A 20,505-nucleotide genomic window follows, 5' to 3' on the forward strand; every position below is an offset into this window, starting at 1 on the left:
TTTTGGGGACTTTTAAGAAATCTTGCCATATTGCTTCCCACTAGACTGAACACATTTACTTCTTTGAAATGTTCAAAGTATGTCATTTGATGTAAAACAAAGCAAGTATACTTTTTTTCCTTCATGCGAGTATTTTGGTCCATTTTAAGAATATTTATAACCGGGTACCGTGGCTCGTACCTGTAATCCCAGCACTTTAGGAGGCCGAGGTGGGTAGATCACTCGAGATCAGGAGTTTGAGACCAGCCTGGCCAACATGGCAAAACCTCATCTCTACTAACAAAAATTAACTAGGCATGGTGGCACACTCCTGTAATCCCAGCTACTTGGGAAGCTGAGGCAGGAGAATTGCTTGAACTTGGGAGGCAGAGGTTGCAAGCTGAGATGGCGCCACTGCATCCTAGCCTGGGTAGTGAAATGAGACTGTGTCTCAAAAAATATATATATATTTATTTTTCTTTCTAATTTATTTACTGATTTATGACTTCTTTATGATATATATCCTGAGCAGAATCTACATGTCTATCAATCTGTTGATCTATCTATGTATATGCAGGGAATTTTTTCAGTTCTTTAAATCATAAAATCACTTTTACTTGAAATCCTGAAATATGCAAATAATTAAGACACATGGTTTGGAAATTCTAGCTAGTATTTTTGGAGCCTCATAGATCTATAGAAAATGAGCAAAACTATCTTTCTAAAACTCCTGAATCACTATTACTTAGTGTGTGCAGAAGCTCGAGTCTAAAAGGGAAAGTGAAGATTCTTAATAGCCTATTTTTTTTTACCATAACATTATCAGAAATGTTTAAAATAGTTTATTATAAATTTTAGATTTATGATAATTTATGGTACTTTGGTTCCAATCATCATCTGGAAATTCTCACTGAAAAGCAGCAAACAAGGTTTAGTGGATTACTGTGCAGAAGTCATCTTTTCAGTGTAAGATGCTGTTAATTTACAGTGTGGCCATCTGAAGGTTCAAAACTGTGATTTTCTAGTGTGTTTCCCTCCCCCCTCAAACCAGATAAGTTTACTTTCTTAAGAATAAAAATAAGCAATATATCTTTTCAATAAATCTGCTAGCACTGTAGGGCAGCTGTTAACCAAGCAGAGCTGGATAGGGTTACTTGAACAGTCTCTGAAGGGCAGAGCTGATGATTCGGAGATCTGGGAAGAATTTGTTTCAGCTTGTATTCAGTGCATTCCTCACTTTCTTCAGATGTAGTAAAGTATTTTAAATGCCATTACTGTGAGTTTAAAATAAAACTAGAAATGGTTATCAACTCTTTCTAAACAATGCCAGTTTAAGCAAAACAAAATTAGTAAAAGGTTAAAACTGAAGACCTTGATGCTTCTAAACATAAGTTAGGGTGAATGTTCATAAGGTTGGCCTTTCTCCTCTAAACTGCATGTCTTGTATGTTTTGCAAACTGCATGCTTAAAGTTATTGATTATTTTATTCAGTGCAGATTATTTGGTGTGATGCATAGAAAAAAGCATTTTTATTTTCTTTCTAAAATATATCTCTCTATTGAACATTAACGTTTGCTTTTATTCCAGCTGAATTTGTACTCTAATAATGGCTAATTGTTATGTTCTAAGCACTTGTTTCTCTTGTATGCTTTAATTAATAGAGAAGCATATTGCAATAGCTTTTCTAAAAAAGAGTCTAGGAATTTTGCTTTTCAAGATAAAATTTTCTTTTTGTTTTTTTTTTTTTTATTTAAGTTGCCTCTTGGGAAAGTAAGGTTAATGCCATGTACAGTACTAGTTTGCATGTGTTCATTTAAATACTAAAAACTGTAGTACTGCTCGATCCATATCTGACTGCTAGGTTTCAATTGACAGCTGAGGATTTGTGACTGGACCATGAATCAAAACGGCAGGCATTTATACCCCAGTACCAGTGAGGATACATTGGGAATTACTTGGCAAAGGTAACATTTTAATTATTTCCAACCCTACACTTACACCTAAAAATTACATGAGCTATAGTGTTTGTTTTTAACCAGCTTTACAGAAAATATATGTTGAAAATTTAGTTGTTTTGGCTATGCCATTCTTCTTTCCCTGTCCTCCTCCTTTATTTCTTATGTAAATGGAACATCAAATTAAGTTGGGACTATAGTATATGCTTACTGATCATTGGAATTTTTAAATGCTATAAAATGTTTTCTACAATTTATAATATTTTGGTCGGGGAGGGGTGGAATGTGACATTTAGATTTTAGGACCTGAAAAGTGAAATCACAGCTTTAGCGAAGATTTTCAGCTACCTGAGGATAAAGCATTGGTTTTCACGTTGTAGATTTTTCTTATTTTGACTCTTTCCTCTACTGCTAATTCTAAGCTGTTTCACTATTCATTTTTTCCCCTGTTGTAGGGAAAAACTAGTAAAAAAAAATTTGGTTAGTCAATTTAACTGTTATTGACAGCACCCATACATTTTGGAGTAGGAAGATTGTTGGAATCAGTAGCTAAAGAAGGAATTTGTTCAAGTTTTAATTTCTGTTTGTATACTGCTGTGATTCATGGAAGATTGACTTTATTTGGTTGGCTGAGAAAGCTATTCTAAAACTTCATTTTCAAAACCAGTTCTGATACTGTTTCATGCATTGCCTTTAGAAAGTAAGTAGTTCAAAGTCAGCTGCTTCTTATGTATTATTTATTTTATTTCAGAACAAATTGTGTCAAATTGACAAATTAAATAATTAGATTCATGGTATAATCATAAGTAATAAGAAATAAAAATTGGCAGAAGAGAGTGAGGTAATCCCAGAAGGAGTTCACCAAGTAGAGTCGACATAATTTTCCAGCCCTGCTCTGATTGTAATCCTCCATTTATGGAAAGTGTCTATAGAAAGGTACATACTCAGAGTTGTAGATCGTCTACCCATCTCTGTATTGGTTCACAGAAATTGCCGAAGAGTAGATTTTAAAGAATCAAAATAATTAAATGTCTACTTTAATTCAGATAAAATTAAGGAAATAATTCAGATTATGTTTTTAAAACATGCTATTAATCATATGAATTGAATTACCATTGACTTTTCTTCTTGGAAGATTGATATAACATCCACTTTTAAAGGAACAGTTTTTACATATTGTGATTTTTTCACAAGATTGTATTATTCATCATCCCTTTTGAAATAATACAATATATGGATTATAAAGAAGATAAAACTCAACGTAGGCTCTTATCCAAATGCCTAATGATAATAGTCAATTAATGAAGATATCTCATTAAATATTCCAAATTACTATCTTTTAACAATTAATTGTTAATTGAGTTTATTAACCTATATTTCCTTATTTTATTTATAAAAGTAATTGAATTTAATACACCTAATATTTCCATATTTTATTTAATAACTCTTATATTTCGTGCTCTATCAGTTAACAAAATGGCTCATGTCTGCATACAAACTTACCATATTTACAAGAATTGCAAACCAGATGACATGCACTCATGTTTGTAAATGCCCCTATAGCTATGTGAACTTCCAAATCTGTGGAATATTGATTGGCTTACTAAATCTAAAAATAGGATAGCACCTCTAAAGCATATTTGTAAATTGTTAGAGATTTAAAATATAACTTTACCTAGTTACTAGTAATTTTTTGAATAAAAAATTGATAGCCCATGGAAAGAGAAGGTGAGTGGGCAATAAATCTCAGAACACATGTATTGGAGGAAATGAATCTGATGATTAAACTCAGTTCTTAGGACAGTATTGTTGCTGTTACAAATCCCCTTCCTGGCGAAAAACTGATATGGTAATCAGCTTCAGGCCACAGTAAGTCAGAAAAAAATTCAGAATTTATTTAGGTAAAATTTTTCTTCCCTCTCAAAAATAGTAACTTTTCTTTTGATTAGTAGGTAATGACATGTAGAATGGTCTTAATGATTCCAAAAGCTCTTTAAAAGGTATCTTGGGTTTTTTTGTTTTTTTGTTTTTTATTTTTTAGACAGTCTCACTTCCTCACCCAGGCTGGAGTGCAGTGGCACGATCTTGGCTCACTGCAACCTGTTCTTCCCAGGTTCAAGTGATACTTATGCCTCAGCTATCAGAGTAGCTGGGATTACAGGCGTGCACTACCATGCCTGGCTAACTTTTGTATTTTTAGTACACATCGGAATTCACCATGTTGGCCAGGCTGGTCTGAAACTCCTGACTTCAAGTGATCTGCTCGCCTCGGCCTCCCAAAGTACTGAGATTACAGGCGTGAGCCACCACACCCAGCCAGTATCTTGATTTGTTTCTTCTCTTTCTATCCTGATTCAGAAAGCACATAATTGATAATGGCAGCCATCACAGTTCTACATTCAACAGGTATTATTGAATCTATGGGCTGTGATAAATGCTGTGGTGATTGAAATGCTCACAGTTCTTAAAATCTAGGTGTGATGTAGTTCAGAATAAATAAATTCAAATGACACAGTTTGCTTTGCTTTGTTACAGTTTTCAAAAATGGACACAACAGAATTCATATTTGATAATACAAATAGCGCTTGTCTGTGGCATGACAGCTTTATTCATCATTTAGAGTTTATGACCTGTGTTTATTTTTAAAACTTTTTTTGAAAGAATTTGAAAACGGAAGTCATAAATGTCCGTAACACTAGCATTTTTAAGGGAGATAATAGACATCTAAAATCTTCAGGGCATAGCTATAGCTTTAGAATCATCTGAATAAGTTGAAAATATTTAAGAAATATAGGTCTATTCATCCAAAGAATTAAATAATTTGCCTTTGTCACGATGGAATAAATAAAATATCACAGGTTATTTTTGTTGTGGTAGTTGCCTTTTAACAAAAGGCAATCCGTGGAGACTGTAGTAGAACAGGACAGAGCAAAACGGGTGTTTTGGTTTTGCTTTATTTTGATTGATTGTTGTTTGCTGTCATTAATTTCTTTGTACAATCACTTTTCCATGGTCACCCTCTTTTCTGCTTTATACTAATTGCCCTATTGAGGTGTTGCCATGTCAAACACAGCTCTTGTCGGAACTGAAAATGGCAGTGCCAAGGGAGCTATGCGAGTATAATCAAAGCTGGAAGATTTCCTCCACCCACCCCCAACCCCAAGGCCTAAGCATTCCCTTAGGAACCAAAGCTGACTCTTTGGGAAAGTTTTCACAGCCTTATTAGGTTACAACCCTGAAGGTGTTTTGTTGTTTTGACCTTAAAATTTTGTGAACTGTTTTGTGAACTGTGTGTGTGTGTGTGTGTGTGTGTGAGTGTGTGTGTACGCACACGCGTAGGAGTTGCTTGCACCTTGAGAGAGTCAATTTTTCTGCCTAAGTGAAGGGTCAGGAACTGCAGTTAACCCAGAGTAAAATACTGGTTTCGTGAAGGGCTCCCTCTAGTATAGTCAGAATGGGCTCAAGATCTTAGGAGGATGATAGGTAATGAATTGTTTAAGGTAGGTACTGTTGTGTTTGTGCTTTGTCTCATGTGGACAAATTACCTTGTTGCATATATGAGTTATGTGGACATAAACATATACAGCAGTTACTCCCTGACTGGCTGTCTTTCTTAAAGTGATAGTCAGAATACAGCCTGTACTATGAAATATGAAAGATCAATATAATTGAATGAAAAAGAAAGCCGAAGGACAGTCCAAGAATAATATAAACATAAGCTATTTTAAAACATTAGAGGGAGTGCTTTATGCAAAAGAGAAACTGAATTTATTGTTTCATTCTCTCTTCTCCCCCTTTACCCCTTTCAAGAAAACGCAAAGCCACAAGTGAGTGGTTGTATGTGTCTGATGGCTTATATAAACATAGAAGAAGTCTTCAGATGGCTAAAATAAACATGCGCGTGTTACCGAAGGATATGTTTACACAAACCATTTGCTCAGCCTCTGAAATAATGAATAAATGAAGATTTTACTAAAATAATTGGAAGGATTTTTGTGTTTCTGTGGATGCCATAATTGAATGGCACCAAAGAGACTTTTATCAGCTATTTTCCATGTTACATGTGTTAGCAGTTCCTTTCTATGGGTTGAATACTTCATTCTGTAGTTACTTTACACATGTTTTTCTAAGAAATTGTCGTTTATTACTGCAATTCTAGAGAGTTGCTTGATTTCTCAAGAGAAATTTAGCAGCCAGTAAAGGTTATTTGGATCTGGTTGGTCAGGAGAGGGAAGGAAAAAAAAAAAAAGAAAGAAAAAGTTGGGGGGGTAATAGCTCTCATTTTATCCATGTAACTTAATTTGCATAACACTCGCCTCAACCGTTTTCCTTGCTTTGCTCATAACATTTTCTTTGTAAAATGTATGCTCTCAAAAGAATGAATATTTAAACAAAAATAATTTTCAATAATGGATTGCAAACCATGTTTGTATTACATATATGTGTTTGTGTGTATGCATATATATGTGTGTGTATGTAGTGTGTGTGTATATCTCCACATATATGTGGCCTATGTATGATAAGGGAAGTATGTCCTTAGGTAATATTAAGAGTTAACTTGTATTTCAACATTACACTTAGACCATCCCTGCGAATTCACTAGGTTAGCATTTCCTGCTCTCAGTTTGTTATCTTGACATATAACTACAGTACAACAGCTGGGTTGTTCCTGAAGTTCCTGGGGGGGAGCTTTATTCTCCGAGTGCTGAATTTCCTTTTCCGCTGTCAGCTCTAAAGTGTTTTCAAATCCTCAACTTTTTATACACCGTTCTGGGCCCCTAGCACCAGTCTGGGACTATGATAGAAATGCTGATACAGTAGATGAATGGAAGGATCTTTGGTTCAAGGTGGAGAATTGCAAAAACCAACATTTCACATGACCATTGTTTGGTAAAGGGGCTGTTAACTAGTTTTGTCTTTGTATTTGAATATTCTTTTTAAAGGAATTACTCTATTCTTATCAAAATTATTTGCACCTGTTATGAAATCAAAAATAAAAACATTGCCATTCTTAAAAATGATCTTGATATGGTTTTCACAGACGCACAACATCTGTGGTCTGGCTGTTGAATAATATGTTGGGATTTGGCGTAGTTTTGCCTAACTTTCTCCATTTATAAAGAAAGATTTGTACAACACGACGTTTCCTTTTTATCTAGGCAAACTCTTCAGAACACTTCCTAAGAAATTAATTGTATTCCAGCCAGACTTGCATGCTGCCATCCCACAGGAAATGGGTCAGCAATCCATTAAGATGCCATTAGATAATCTAATTTGGAACTTAATCTCTAAATTAACCATGCTCCATACTTGAAGCATACTTGAGAGAAAGAAAAAAAGTTTACGTTTGAATCGATAGGGGAGCCGAAGCGTGAAGAAGGCTGTTTGTTTTTTCTGTAGCTGTGGTCACGTCTCAAGCCGTCTGGTAACCAGGAGAAACCAGACATGATGTAATTCCAGATTGAACTTGAACTTCAGGGACTTAGGATGGGGGAACAATGGACCATAGGAATCAATAATGTCCATTTTCCACACGATTATGTTTGGAGCTTTAAGTTAACCTTTATGGGAGAAGCAGCAGGATCTGCAGTGTGACCAAAATGAGATGATCCTGAGACAAGATGTTAGAGGAAAGAAAACAACTTTTTTCCGTGATATTTTCTGAGCAGGACTGCAGATTCCAGCAGGATTAGAAAAGTTCCCGCTCTGCAGTAAACCAGTGGCCTGTTCAGAGCACTCTTTGTTCGCTTAGGTAGGACAAACTTAATCTTACGTTTCCTGTCAGATGATTTTTGGCAGCGCTACTGGAGAGGGAGGAGCATGACTCTGAAAATTCCCAAATGTAAACCTTGCTGATTAACCCTTTACAGTGAAAGGAAGTATATTAAACACCTACTTTATTTGAATATATTTTATGTAAAGTGCCGTATTTACATATGTATTTTGTCCATAAGAAATCAGTTCCCTCAACAGCCAGTGCACCATTTATTAGCTTACCTTTTTGGTTCTCATTTTTGCTAGTGCTGTTAGTAGGGATATGATGATTTTTTTAGTTAAATAACAAAGCCTATGAATTAATAAATATAATAATAAATATATATGATAAAAGAAAAGGCAAAATCTTAAGGTCAAGTCATTGAAGAATGCGAATTTTAAATATTGAGAAATTGCAGAAAGTTACAGTTATTCTCTCTTGTTCACTTTGTTTCACACACAGGAAGATTCTTTTGCCCATGTGAACAGAATAGCAAGCATAATATTAAAATGTTTTCAGTTATTTAATCATTTGTAATTTTATGCTTCAGCATTCTGATACTAATGTTTCATCTTTTAGAGGTAAAATTGTGCAAATAATGCTGATTTTTCCTTTTAAATGAAAATCATTTATAAAAGAGTCTCTTTTTGCTTTGTAGAAAACTTACATTTCTATTTGATTTAGTATTCCTTGGGTGATTTTCTCCAGTGAACGGCACTATTTTGAAGCACCATTTTTTGTAGAGAATTTTGTCTGCTGTTAAATCTTCACGTATGCAAATAAGAGGAGCAGTACCACTTTTAACAATAGCATTGAAAAGGAGCCCAGGGTAGAGAGGAATACAGACAGAAAGAGGCTGGAAATCAACATGTGGGCTTCTCCACTGTGCTGTGGTCTGTGGGAGGAGATAAAATAATTACTCTGAGCCTGATAATTCTATATTTTTTAATTGACTAAAACCTCCCACAGCTACATAAGTTCTTATATATGTATGCATGTGTGTACTGTAATTTATTTATAATTAGTCATCATAATAATTTTTCATCTTTCATTTTCAGTTGTAAAATTTGAAAAAGATCAAACACAATTTTTGTAAAAGTCCTTAATTTGGCCTATTGAGGAAGAGCTTTTTTCTTATTTATGTTTAAACCGAACATTTTAAGGAGGTTTTTATTTAAGTGTAGGTTGCCATATTCAAGTCTTCAAGGATTATGTAAGAATTTTTTACTAAAAGAGTGCAGTAATTATAAGAAACACATTTAATATTTAGTGGCAGTGCTCCCATATGGAGTGGCTTTTCTTGCCCTATGCTCTTTATTAGATAAAATATTTCAATGGTAGATGCTATTATTTTACTTAGAGAATGCTAGCACTCATGCATGGTTAAGTTAACATTCAATCCACTATGCCCTAAGAACAAAACACTTCTGAAACAATTGAATATAAATTAATGAGATTTGATGGTCTACCATTTTGATATGCTATTTTCAAAACCGTTGGTCCCCAAGGAGTAGCAATAAAGAAAGCTATTTACCTACTTAGTTAAGAAACAAATACGTTTCTCTTTCATTACTGTGAAGTCCTATTGCTTGCAGTTAGAATAATTCCATGAGCCACCTGCAGTTTATGATATTTGGTATTTCCCAGAGAGCCCACAAGAGTACTTTGCAGTTCAGGTAAGAGCTAGCCAGGGAGCTTTCTGATACAGATTATTACAAATAGTAATAATCATTAGGAATCATCTTGCATGCAAATAGGGTCATTCAGATGGCAATAATGATCCCTAAAAATGGGGAAAATAAATCGAAGAAACCCAAGACCGGTGTAAAGTACTTTGTGTATTTCACTTCCAGTCTAGCCTCATCTGAAGTGGAACTCAACAAGCAAATTATAGACATACAGCCACATCTGCACATATGTAAAACAAAAGCAAATACTGCGTTCAGCTGAAAAGGAACTGGAATTGGAGAAATAAAGCACAGTTATTTGCGCTGAATTTTGAGCTCAAGAGTTATACTTCCACAGGAATTTCATTGTGATATGAACCTTAATTCACAGAGTCTTATATAATTCAGTGGTAATATAACTTCTAGTCCAGTGAAAAAAGTGAACTATGCTTCACAAGAAGGGGAGATGAGAGAAGTTTAGTGGGTAGAAATACAGATCCTAGAATGACATTGCTCGAATTAAAGTCCTGCCTTCTACATTTTAGTAGCAATATGAGTTGGGCACAACACTTAACTTCCTAACTTCAGTTTCATCAACTGTAAAATCAGGATAATAATGGTCCTTTCTCATAGATTTGTTATGAGGATTAAAAGTTTTAAGGTAGGTCAAGCATGTAGAACAGTACCTGGCAAATGATACACATTACATAAGTGCTAGCAACCAGTATATTTATCAAGTACTATTTTCTTTCTTCTGATACATAAATAGATTCAATTTAAGTATTTATTCCTTCTACTGGTCTGAGTGAGCATTTTTTTCACAAGACGTAATCTGCAGCCTTTGTGTTATATTGAAGTAAGCAACCAGTCCAAATGCACCCATGTACAACCCAGGACAGCATAGTTTTCTTGACAGGTTTTTAGCTATTAATAAGGAAAATTGTTTATTGTGCATTTTACAAAAAATACTAATACTTGTGTGTTAATATTTTGCCAATACAATTAGAATGTTTAGCTGAGGAAGTAAAAAACTTTTCATCTTGGGGAGATCAGAAACTGTTGCAAAGGAACTAAAGGCAAATCCTTCTTTTAAATTAAAATACTTATTTTATTTATTCCCCATGCTTTCTGGGCCATTGCTCATTTTTATTGCCATCTATAAATAATGTGGCTACTGGTACAGTTGAGGTATGTATTAATATGTACAATTCTTTGTGCTTTATTCCTGTAATATTTTTTAAACTTCTTGAAAGAGTACTTATATCTTTGAAGTAAATATAGTATTTTCTCATGATTAAACCAGTATATAAATTCTAAATGGACAATATTATTATTGCCCTGAAAAATATTTGCATACTGGATACTTAGACATTTTATAAACTGTTTAACAAGTATGTTATCTCATCCATTATCAAATACACACAGACTAGTAATAAATGATTTTTGCCATTCTGAAAATAGCTCTTATTGTTTTAATCACCTCCAACTAATAGGTGATGTAAAGTCTTTGACTTTGTTTAGTTTTTGGCTCAATATAAGGGCTTCATACATGTTTATGTGGCACCCTGGGGTTCATAGGTGTTAGTGAGCTAAAAGGTAAGGGCCCAAATCTTTTGGCCTAGAAGACACACTCACAAAATGCACAATTTAAGAAAACATAACCATAAAATGTTGGTATGGCTGCCCAGAGCTATTTCTGCCTTTCTTTCACTGAAAGGTGTAGTGTCTCTTTATTCTTTGTAGGTAGATGCAAAGATGAACTATTTTACCCAGTTTATCCAGGATAAGACATATAGAAATAGTGCATCTTTTTAAAAGGAAGAAGTGAGTATCTTCTTCCCCCTTAATCCTCATGCTGTAGAACTCACCCTAGTAGAACTTCAACTAGATTTGTTTCAGAGGAGATGAATACATAGAATTTCAGATCAGTTGGCCACTTACACCAGCTACATATTCTGTGCACTAGTCTCTTCTGCAACATTAGCTAGGTTATAATCCAGCTTGTGTGGGGCATGAAAAGTTCACTGTCTCCTGAAGCCAATTAATTTTGCCTTCAGACCACTCTGTTCGAAAGTTCTTTCTTATGTTAAGTCATCTGACTTCCTGTGGAGGCAATATAATATAGTGAAATGGCCAGGGAAATCAGACAGATCTGAGTCATAACTGAGAGCAAAGTGGGAGACTTTGGGCAAACTTGCCTCAGTTTCCTTATATGTGAAACAGAGATAATGATGGCCATCTCATGAACTCATTGAGAAAATCAAGTGGCGTAGCATATGTAAAACACCAAAGATGGTACCGTGATTATAGTAAGTCCTCAGCATGGTTATCGTCTGGAAGTTTTGCCTTTGTACTATTCCTTCAACCTGAATCATGCTTAAGAAGTCTATATTCCTTTGCACCTCAAATGCTGTATCTTCCCTGACTACCTTTAGCTGTTCTTCAATGACAAAATTTGGTGAGTTGCTTCAACAAATAAATGCCATAAAGTTAGGTTTTCTTGCAGAGGGTTACCTAGAAGGAATACAATACTTCAGAGGTAGTCTTACCAATACAAAAATGAACTTGGACCATCACCAGTAATGCATCTTAAGATCAAAATAATTCATTTGCTTCTTCCCTTTTAGGGGGAGCCATGTCATACATTTGGTCAAAATAGCAAGAAAATAGTATCCATGATATCAAACATTTTATTTTTGGAATTTTGATTTAGCTCTTGTGTATTTATTTTACAATGAACTATCTCATTATATACATAGTAATAGTCATTAGGATGAGTTGTACTTTGTGTTAAGGTACTATCAAATTCTTTTGTGTTTTTTTCTGCTTGATTTTTTTGCAAAGTAATTATATCTTTTTTAAATGGTTATATCTAGTTTATATTTTCTAAAGATGTGCTTGCAGCTTTCAGCTATGCTCATCTTCTGTTTACCCAAACAAATGTGATTCGGCAATGAGAAATTTGATAAAAACAAAGCAAATGCACACTTACAAAGATACATTGCTGAAGTAGCTGAATTTGAGCTTGAATATTTTGAAATCCTTTCAGTTATATTCTCATGTCTCTTATTGGAATGCAGATGGTTGGAATGAACATAAGATTATCCATATAGTAATTCTCAGTGTGAATTAAAACTATTAAGCATTTTACATGTGACTAATTTGTTTTGTGTGTGTATTTTATCTATACATGTGATTATTGATTTTATATAGAGAGTTAGATGTATAAAAGCACTATTACATTTTACCTGAATAAGTATGCAATTTTAGACATTGTACTTTTGAAAGTATATAATCTATATTACTTTGATTAAATATATTTATTTACATTGTTATCTCAGTCATTGAATTAGTTTTATCAAGTTTTTTTTTTCAACAGGACTACCAAAAATAGCTCTAAAAAATGTCTGTGCCTTATAGTTCTGAACTTAACCTACAAATTGGCAATAAGAGACTTGTAAAACTCATATATGGGGTCTGCATAGTGTTAATGTTTGAGATTTATTTCCCCCCAAAGGTTCATAAACAGTATTGACAAATATATTGCACTCTGCAATTTTGATATGGTCATAATGTAGGATGGGCTGTTTGAAAGATTTAAATAAACATTTAAATTAAATTTGGTAGGCATTCTGCAGCAAGAGTCCTGTTAGTGACTAGCATCAATTTATTTTTATTGAACATTTTCCAAAGAATGACATATGTCTCTTCTAAAGAACTGAGTAAGAGAGTTATTACAAAATAAACCCTGAATTTTCTGCCATTAGTTGGTAGACTTGTCCATGTAAGGAGCAACATCTATTTTCAATCATTAAAATATACTTTATATCCCTAAAGCATGCAATCTCCAAATGACTTTCTTGAGCTCACTTAATTTGGCACTCTTGTTAATTTTGCAAAGCAATTTGCTGCTTGTTGACATTGTATTTTACCGTCAAGGATTATCTGTTTTGCCTAGTCCTTTTGCTTTTGGTACATGCTTTTACTTCAGGTTAAAAATAATGTATACCCGTTTTTGTAATTTATTTTATTTGTTAAGAAATAGCACCAGCTATGCTCAGACTCTATAAAGATAGATGTGACTAGGTCATTTTCTCTGTGAAGTTCACCTTTCAGTTAGTAAGATAATCCCAGATAGAGATATTTATGAAGTAATAAATGCTGTAACAGGACCATGTACAAAGTGCAGTGGAAACACAGTTGAGGGTAAAATAAGTTTCATGATTCATTATGTAACATTGTTCCCAATCAGTGGTGCAAAGCACAAAAATAATTGTTGACGATGTGTATGGGAAGAGAAATACGTGAAAACAGTTAAGCTGCTTAGTAAAAGTTTCAATAACCAGTATTCTTAAGAGTTATGATTTTTCATCAGATTATGAGGGCATATCTTTTTAGTTTGAATGTGATTATTCCTGCTTAATCAATTTTGTTAATGCTAAGTAGATCTAATTTTAAATTCAGAGATACCTATTTTCTTTTTATTGGGGACCAAATCACAACATATTCATGACTATATGTAATCTTGGGTGACACCTGTTAAAAATATATAGCTGGGTGTGATTTGAAACAATTAATTGATTTGTTTGTCTAAAAAATGTATTGAGCATCTTCCATGTGCTAGATACTTTACTAGAGATGGACTTTGCTTTCTTGGAGTTTGTAGTCTAATTATAAAATCCCTTGAGCACAAATGGTCATTGTGATGTTTTTTTGAAATGTTAACTCAGAAATATATACATATGTGTAGCAACAAGCAACATTTTGTATAGAGGTTATCACCAGAGTAAAAACAGTATGTATCAAGTTTTTTAAAAAATTCAGAATTGTTCCGTTAGGTTGATATTCTGTAAAGGTTTTTGTACTTTTGGAATTAAAGTATGAACAAATGAGCATATCTAGATTGATAGCTACAACAATAGTGCCCATCTCACTTCATGGTTTCAAAAGTAAAGCAAGGGATACTCAATGAAATGTAAAACATTGAAAGTATGTTTCCATGCTAGGCCATGACTAATATGAGTACGGAATTGTCAGTTTGATGCTTTCTTGGTTGATGATTATTTATGCAGCTGTTACTTAACTGACATTCATTTGGAGTTGAGTGTTGGAACAAGCAATACATTAGATTAAGTGTACCCAAAATGTGTGCTGTAGAGTTGTTTCATGATATGTTGATCTGATGTTTTTTTTAATCCTCCATATGATACTTCTTAAAGGGAGATTATGCCAGTAGCAATTAGAGAATTGTTTTCCAGCCTTTTTTTTTTTTTTTTTTTTTTTTTTTTTTTAACAGCCCGTAATTCAGCATAGGCGAAAGTTGAACTGATGAGAGGAAGGCAGGAATGTTATCATTTACTGCCTCCAGCACCCCCACCCCTCAACCCGCCACCTATCCCTCCAAACTCCCCATGTGCAGAGCAGCTCAAATGTGGTATCATTAATGATGGGGAGGAGCAGGGAGTGCTCAGGCTTCTGCTGCAAGCCAATGTAGGGAAACATGAATTGGAAGGAAAAACTCTGGTTCTCTCTAAAAGTAAGTTAAAGAGGGTTAGGATAAGAAAACCGCTGGAGAGCTATAGAACTAATCAGCACAAGCAGAGACCCTTGTGGCCTCCTGTAAATGTTTTTCCTCACAATGGGTATTCTGTAGAGAACAAAAAAAAGCTGTGTTCCATTTTGGTTCTAGGATTCTTATTTGTTCGGTCTTTACTAAAAAACTCTGATTAAAATATGTTTGATAATTGGGCATTTCAAATTGCATATTATGCATGGGCCTACCTTAAACATGTAGTATTTTTTCCTGTTGCAAGGAGAGAAGAAATATCTTTCACTGTACGTTTCAATTTTATTCAACCCAATAGGCAGGTAAGAAATTGAAACCCATCTGACCACTGAATTGCTTGTGAATTAAAGGTAAAACAAGATCAGAATATAACTGGCAACATGTATTGGTATCAACAGATTGCTGCTTTTCTTTTCTTCTTTTCCTGTACAAAATGAATCATATTGCATTTATATTGATGAATATATAATATTTTAGAATATCCTCAATCAATTAGAATTAAATAATTGTTTATATATCTTACTCTGGATTTTTCTGCCTCACTTTAGTCTTAATTTTCATTTAAAAAATAGACTATGGAGTATAGATAGGTATAACATGTATAATTTGGCATATTTATTTCATATTAGACTGTAATTTTGAAAATAGCGATAGTAATAATTTGATGCATCTGGAACTTATATTTCTCATATTGTTGTAGTTTTTAACGTTGTGTTTTTTTTCTTTTTTTCTTCCCTCCCTGATGCCCCTCTCCTCTCAACAGTCCTGGTACCTGGGCTAGCTTGGTTCCTTTCCAAGTGTCAAATAGGACACCCATCTTACCGGCAAATGTCCAAAATTACGGTTTGAACATAATTGGAGAACCTTTCCTTCAAGCAGAAACAAGCAACTGAGGGAAAAAGAAACACAACAATAGTTTAAGAAATTTTTTTTTTTTTTTTTAAAAAAAGGAAAAGAGGAAGACTGGACAAAACAAAGGGTGAAAGGAAAGAAACTGAAGAAAGAAGATAATAGACCAGCAATTGCAGCACTTACAATCACTAATTCCCTTAAGGTTGAAACTGTAATGACATAAAAAGGGTCGATGATATTTCACTGATGGTAGATCGCAGCCCCTGCAACGTAGCCTTTGTTACATGAAGTCCGCTGGGAAATAGATGTTCTGTCTCTATGACAATATATTTTAACTGACTTTCTAGATGCCTTAATATTTGCATGATAAGCTAGTTTTATTGGTTTAGTATTCTTGTTGTTTACGCATGGAATCACTATTCCTGGTTATCTCACCAACGAAGGCTAGGAGGCGGCGTCAGAGGTGCTGGGTGACAGAGCCATGAGCCAGCCATTTTATAAGCACTCTGATTTCTAAAAGTTAAAAAAAAATATATAAAATCTCTGTAGCCTTTAGTTATCAGTACAGATTTATTAAATTTTGGCCCTTAACCCAGCCTTTTCCAGTGTGTAACCCAGTTTGAAATCTTAAAAAAACAAAAAATGAAAAAAAAAAAGGAAAAAAAGAAAAAAGGAAAAAAACAGTTTGAACACAAAGGCTCTATGGAAGAAATGCCTCTATGTAGGTGAAGTGTTATCTCTGCATGCAACAGTAAAAATTAATATAATATTTTCCCCACAAAAGAAACACTTAACAGAGGCAAGTGCAATTTATAAATTTATATCTAAAGGGGAATCATGATTATAAGTCCTTCAGCCCTTGGACTCTAAATTGAGGGGATTAAAAAGAATTTAAAATAATTTTGAACGAATTTATTTTCCCCTCAGTTTTGAGGGCATTAAAAGGCATTAAATCAAGACAAATCATGTGCTTGAGAAAAATAAAATTAATGAAAACACAGCACTTATGTTGGTTTAGCTGCAGCCTCCTTGGAGGTAGAATTTATTTATTTAAAATTACTGGTTGCATCAAGAACCCATAGGGTGTACAAAAGGTTCTATAAAATCTGCATTATAGAGACAAAGAGGCAGGCAAATCCATGTCACGAGGGTAAAGCTTACAGTTTACAAACTGGGAACGCCAGGGTGTAGGATATAAAAACGCACTCTTGAGAAAACAAATGTAATCAGGGTGCTGAAAACTTGCATGGTGCTTTCAGACATTAGCCTTGTTCAACAAATTTCTTGTATTGACAGATCCATAGTGTGCATGGGCAGACACATTTTGCCTCTATGTCTCTTAAAATTTTAATTAAAAATACTCTTTCCAGTAATCCTAATTTGCACGAAGATATAATGTCCACATTACGTGCCTTGCCTTGAAATCTAAAAAAAAAAAAAAAAAAAAAAAAAAACAAAAAAAAAAACAACAAAGTGACATCACTACACTTGTTTTGCTGCATTTATTATCATTTTAAATCTTTACCATTTTTATGACAAAATATTTTGTACTCCAGACGAAGAAAAATGTGTGACATCATGGATTTTTTAGACAGTTATACCTTTATCTCACATTTATAAAGCATATCATGGCTGTGTATAGTTGCCGCTTAAAAATTGTAATCGACCAGCAATATTTTCAGTATTTTGGTGTTTTTTTCTATTAACCTTTCATGTTTTTCATCTTCCAATTAATATTTGGGGGGGAGGGGTTTCAAATTTATATGAATTATGCAATACCAAGTTTTGCCTATGTAGGTAGTGCTTTTAGCTGTATTGGTTATTATAGGTAAGTACACAGATTTAAAAAAAAAAATAATGTATGCTTTTTTGTTTGTTTGTTTGTTTTAATTGACCAAAGTGGGTACTGCTATTTTTGCAGTGTGATGAGGTCCTTTTGTGTACTGAGAGATGGACAGGGGATTTTTTTTAATATACATATATATATATTCTGGGGTGGGTGGGAGGATTTTTAACACTTTACAGTGTAGCTGTGAAGCAGTGCACCCTGAGATGGGCCTGGGCTGCAAAGCGACTGTTCTGCCTACTGTGACAAACTTCAACTTACACAGGTTCCCCTCTCTAACTTCCCACCTGGGGTGCAAGCTGAACTCATTACTGGTTTTCATAACAACACTATAGTAAGAACAAGCAAACACAACAAATTCTCCTGGAGGCAGACTTGGCTTAAAAAGGCAGACTTGGCTTGGTGATAGTTTTTTTTGAAAGTTCCAGATCCACAGTGGAGAGTGAGCCTGTCTCATATTTGGCAAAAATATTTGTTGAAATGTCCACATAGGGTATGTTGGATGTTTAACACTTTTGAGGGTTTAACACACGAATATTCTTTCTCCTAGAAAACACATTAGACCTGTTGGAGGGAGTTTCCTGTATTCCTTCTCCACCACTTTTCGTCCCCATTTCATTTCATTAATGATAGGATATGATTTACCTGTGACTTACTACTTCAAATGGATGGCAGTGCACTTGGATTTTTTTTAATATCCAGAAGATTGAACAGAGGGTTGCTATTGTTGAATGTATTTGGACTGATAGATTAAAATCAAGGTTCAATTTTTAAGGAAAAAAAAAGTAAATCCTGTTTTCATTTTACCTGCCCTTTTAAAACAGAACCAGAGCAGAAGGGAAATATAGAATTTTAAGCAATTAATCTTCCTGTGGATGAACTAAACCCATTAGATGCTGATGGGATTTTTTTAAGGAATGGTACCTTAACTATATATTTGATTTCGTTTCCCCTGAGGGCTAGAGGCTGAATGGAGGCTGGTTTTATTTTGCCCTTCCCTCACCCCCCAGTCCCATTGAGTGTATTCATTACTAGAAGGAAAATCTTTCAGAATTAGCAACACATGGTAGGCTGTCTTAAGGAGTCCCCTGGCCCCCTTCCCCTAAGCCATGGCCTAATAAAATAAACTGTCAATTGTTCTCACAGCATATCATTTAATAATGAATTCTTTAGAACAATGCTTATGGGCTGGAGAATTGTATTTGATTAGCCCATTCAGTTTGATAGCCCAAATGCTGAACAGCACAGCGGGATCCTAGCAGTGCAAGTTCAAAAGTAAGTCCAATCATTTCCGTGATACTTGCCCTGGTAGCAAACAGATCATCTCAGCCAAGCTCTTCATGTATCTTTGGCCTATTAGGTGAACAAATGAACCTCACAGGACACACAGTATTTTTTAAAGGCAGACTCGCTCTCTTTTTTGCCAGTGAATGAGCAGTTCTAGCTAACCAAGTTACACACTGTGGGTATTCCTGCCTGCCTCTTGAATACAAAGGCCTAGTTCAAGTGTTGCTTTTTTATTTCAAATCAATTTTTCCTTCTTTCCTTTTTGAGATAAAACTATTAAAAGTACTACTATATATATAAAATCTCAAATCAACTTTTTGGCCTCCTCCTCGTGTACCAGGAAGTATATTCTGACGAAGGGCCCCGCTTTTGCAGGTCTTGCACGCCCCTCCCTTACCCAGAACTGCAGAGCTTCAGGATGGTGAAGGTCACCCAAGGGCATGAGTAGGGGGTGGTGTCTCCAACCATCAGTTCCGTGGCACTGTTCAGCTTTTGTGTGCTGCTCTGCCACCCACCACTCACAGTGCCTCTGAAGCGTGTTTCCCCTGGAGTGACGTGAGCATTTGAGGCTTGTCTAAGGAAAAAAATAAAAGGCAGTGAAGGAGACTGTACATAAAGACATGGCAAAAATCTTAATTATAGCAATATAGTTATCGGGTAATGTTCGGGTGGGCAGCTCCATTAAAAAATATGTGAATGAATCTGTGAAGCTGCAAGTAGCGAGAAGAGCGAAAGGTCTTCTAAATGAACCGCCTACCTTGTAGACAGTAATTTGTACACTGTATAGTTTTGTTAAGAATTTTTTTTAAATTAAAATTCCCATGTTTGTAAAGCTAACTTTTTAACAATTATAATGGAACTATATGTTGTTTCCATTTTTAAAGTAAACAAGAATATTCCTTGTTTAGAGACTGGACTTGAGTTAAAACTCTCCAGTCTCTTAAGTTATGTATTAAAAAAAAAATCTGTCCATGTTAGGAGTTATTTCACAGATTCCTGTGCTTGAAAAGCATAGGATACTAATCCTTTAAAAAAGTGTAAATGGAGAAAAGTTATATTTTATGAAGGTTATTTTGTTGTATTTAGTATTGGAAAAGTTGGTTTTCAGAGCATTTCAGAATGTCGAAGCACCACTGTCTTTTTATTAGTATATACGGCCTTTAGCAAAAGTTTTTGTGATTGTTACGTGATGGTATTTAAGGTTAAGTTTCACAGAGCATTCAGGATAGGCAGAAAACTAAAACAGTGCTATGTCTCACATAACGTGTCCTCAGGGAGCAGAATCTTGGATTTGTGACTTGTAGCTTCATAAGGACTCAACGAAAGAGATTGCACAGGGACATCTTCAGCGGTGTGACAGCAGGACATGTTCTTTACCTAGATGCAAATTCTATGTACTGTGTGAAACGATGAAGGCTGCAGAAAGTTATCCCATATTCAGTGTACAGTATTCATTTTTAATGAAACAACTCTACAATATTGCTGGCAGATAGGCCCCAAGCATGACATTCAATATAGTTTACATGTTCCTGTCAAGGTCTTTTGTTAACATTAACCAGCTGCATGCTTTCTGGACTTTAAGAAATTGGGTTTCTATA

At 34.6% G+C, this 20,505-nt stretch overlaps 1 protein-coding gene across 10 annotated transcripts in view; it reads left to right on the forward strand.

Moving 5' to 3' along the window:
* Nucleotides 1-20,505, forward strand: part of NFIB (nuclear factor I B) — a 252,781-nt gene that overhangs the window by 230,623 nt on the left and 1,653 nt on the right. For 6 of the 10 annotated variants that reach the window (XM_017867183.1, XM_017867181.1, XM_017867184.1 and 3 more), the window contains 2 exons: nt 1,855-1,943; nt 15,686-20,505. The exon at nt 15,686-20,505 is cut by the window's right edge and continues 1,652 nt beyond it. In XM_017867183.1, coding sequence (XP_017722672.1) covers nt 1,855-1,943; nt 15,686-15,815 — 219 coding nt within the window. In that variant the 3' untranslated portion in view covers nt 15,816-20,505. The remainder of the gene's footprint in view (nt 1-1,854; nt 1,944-15,685) is intronic. The other 4 variants (XM_017867190.1, XM_017867186.1, XM_017867187.1 and 1 more) reach the window with 2 other exon arrangements.

This window comes from Rhinopithecus bieti, unplaced genomic scaffold, assembly GCF_001698545.2.
Source record: "Rhinopithecus bieti isolate Rb0 unplaced genomic scaffold, ASM169854v2 scaffold_3067, whole genome shotgun sequence".
Taxonomy (NCBI): Eukaryota; Metazoa; Chordata; class Mammalia; order Primates; family Cercopithecidae; genus Rhinopithecus; species Rhinopithecus bieti.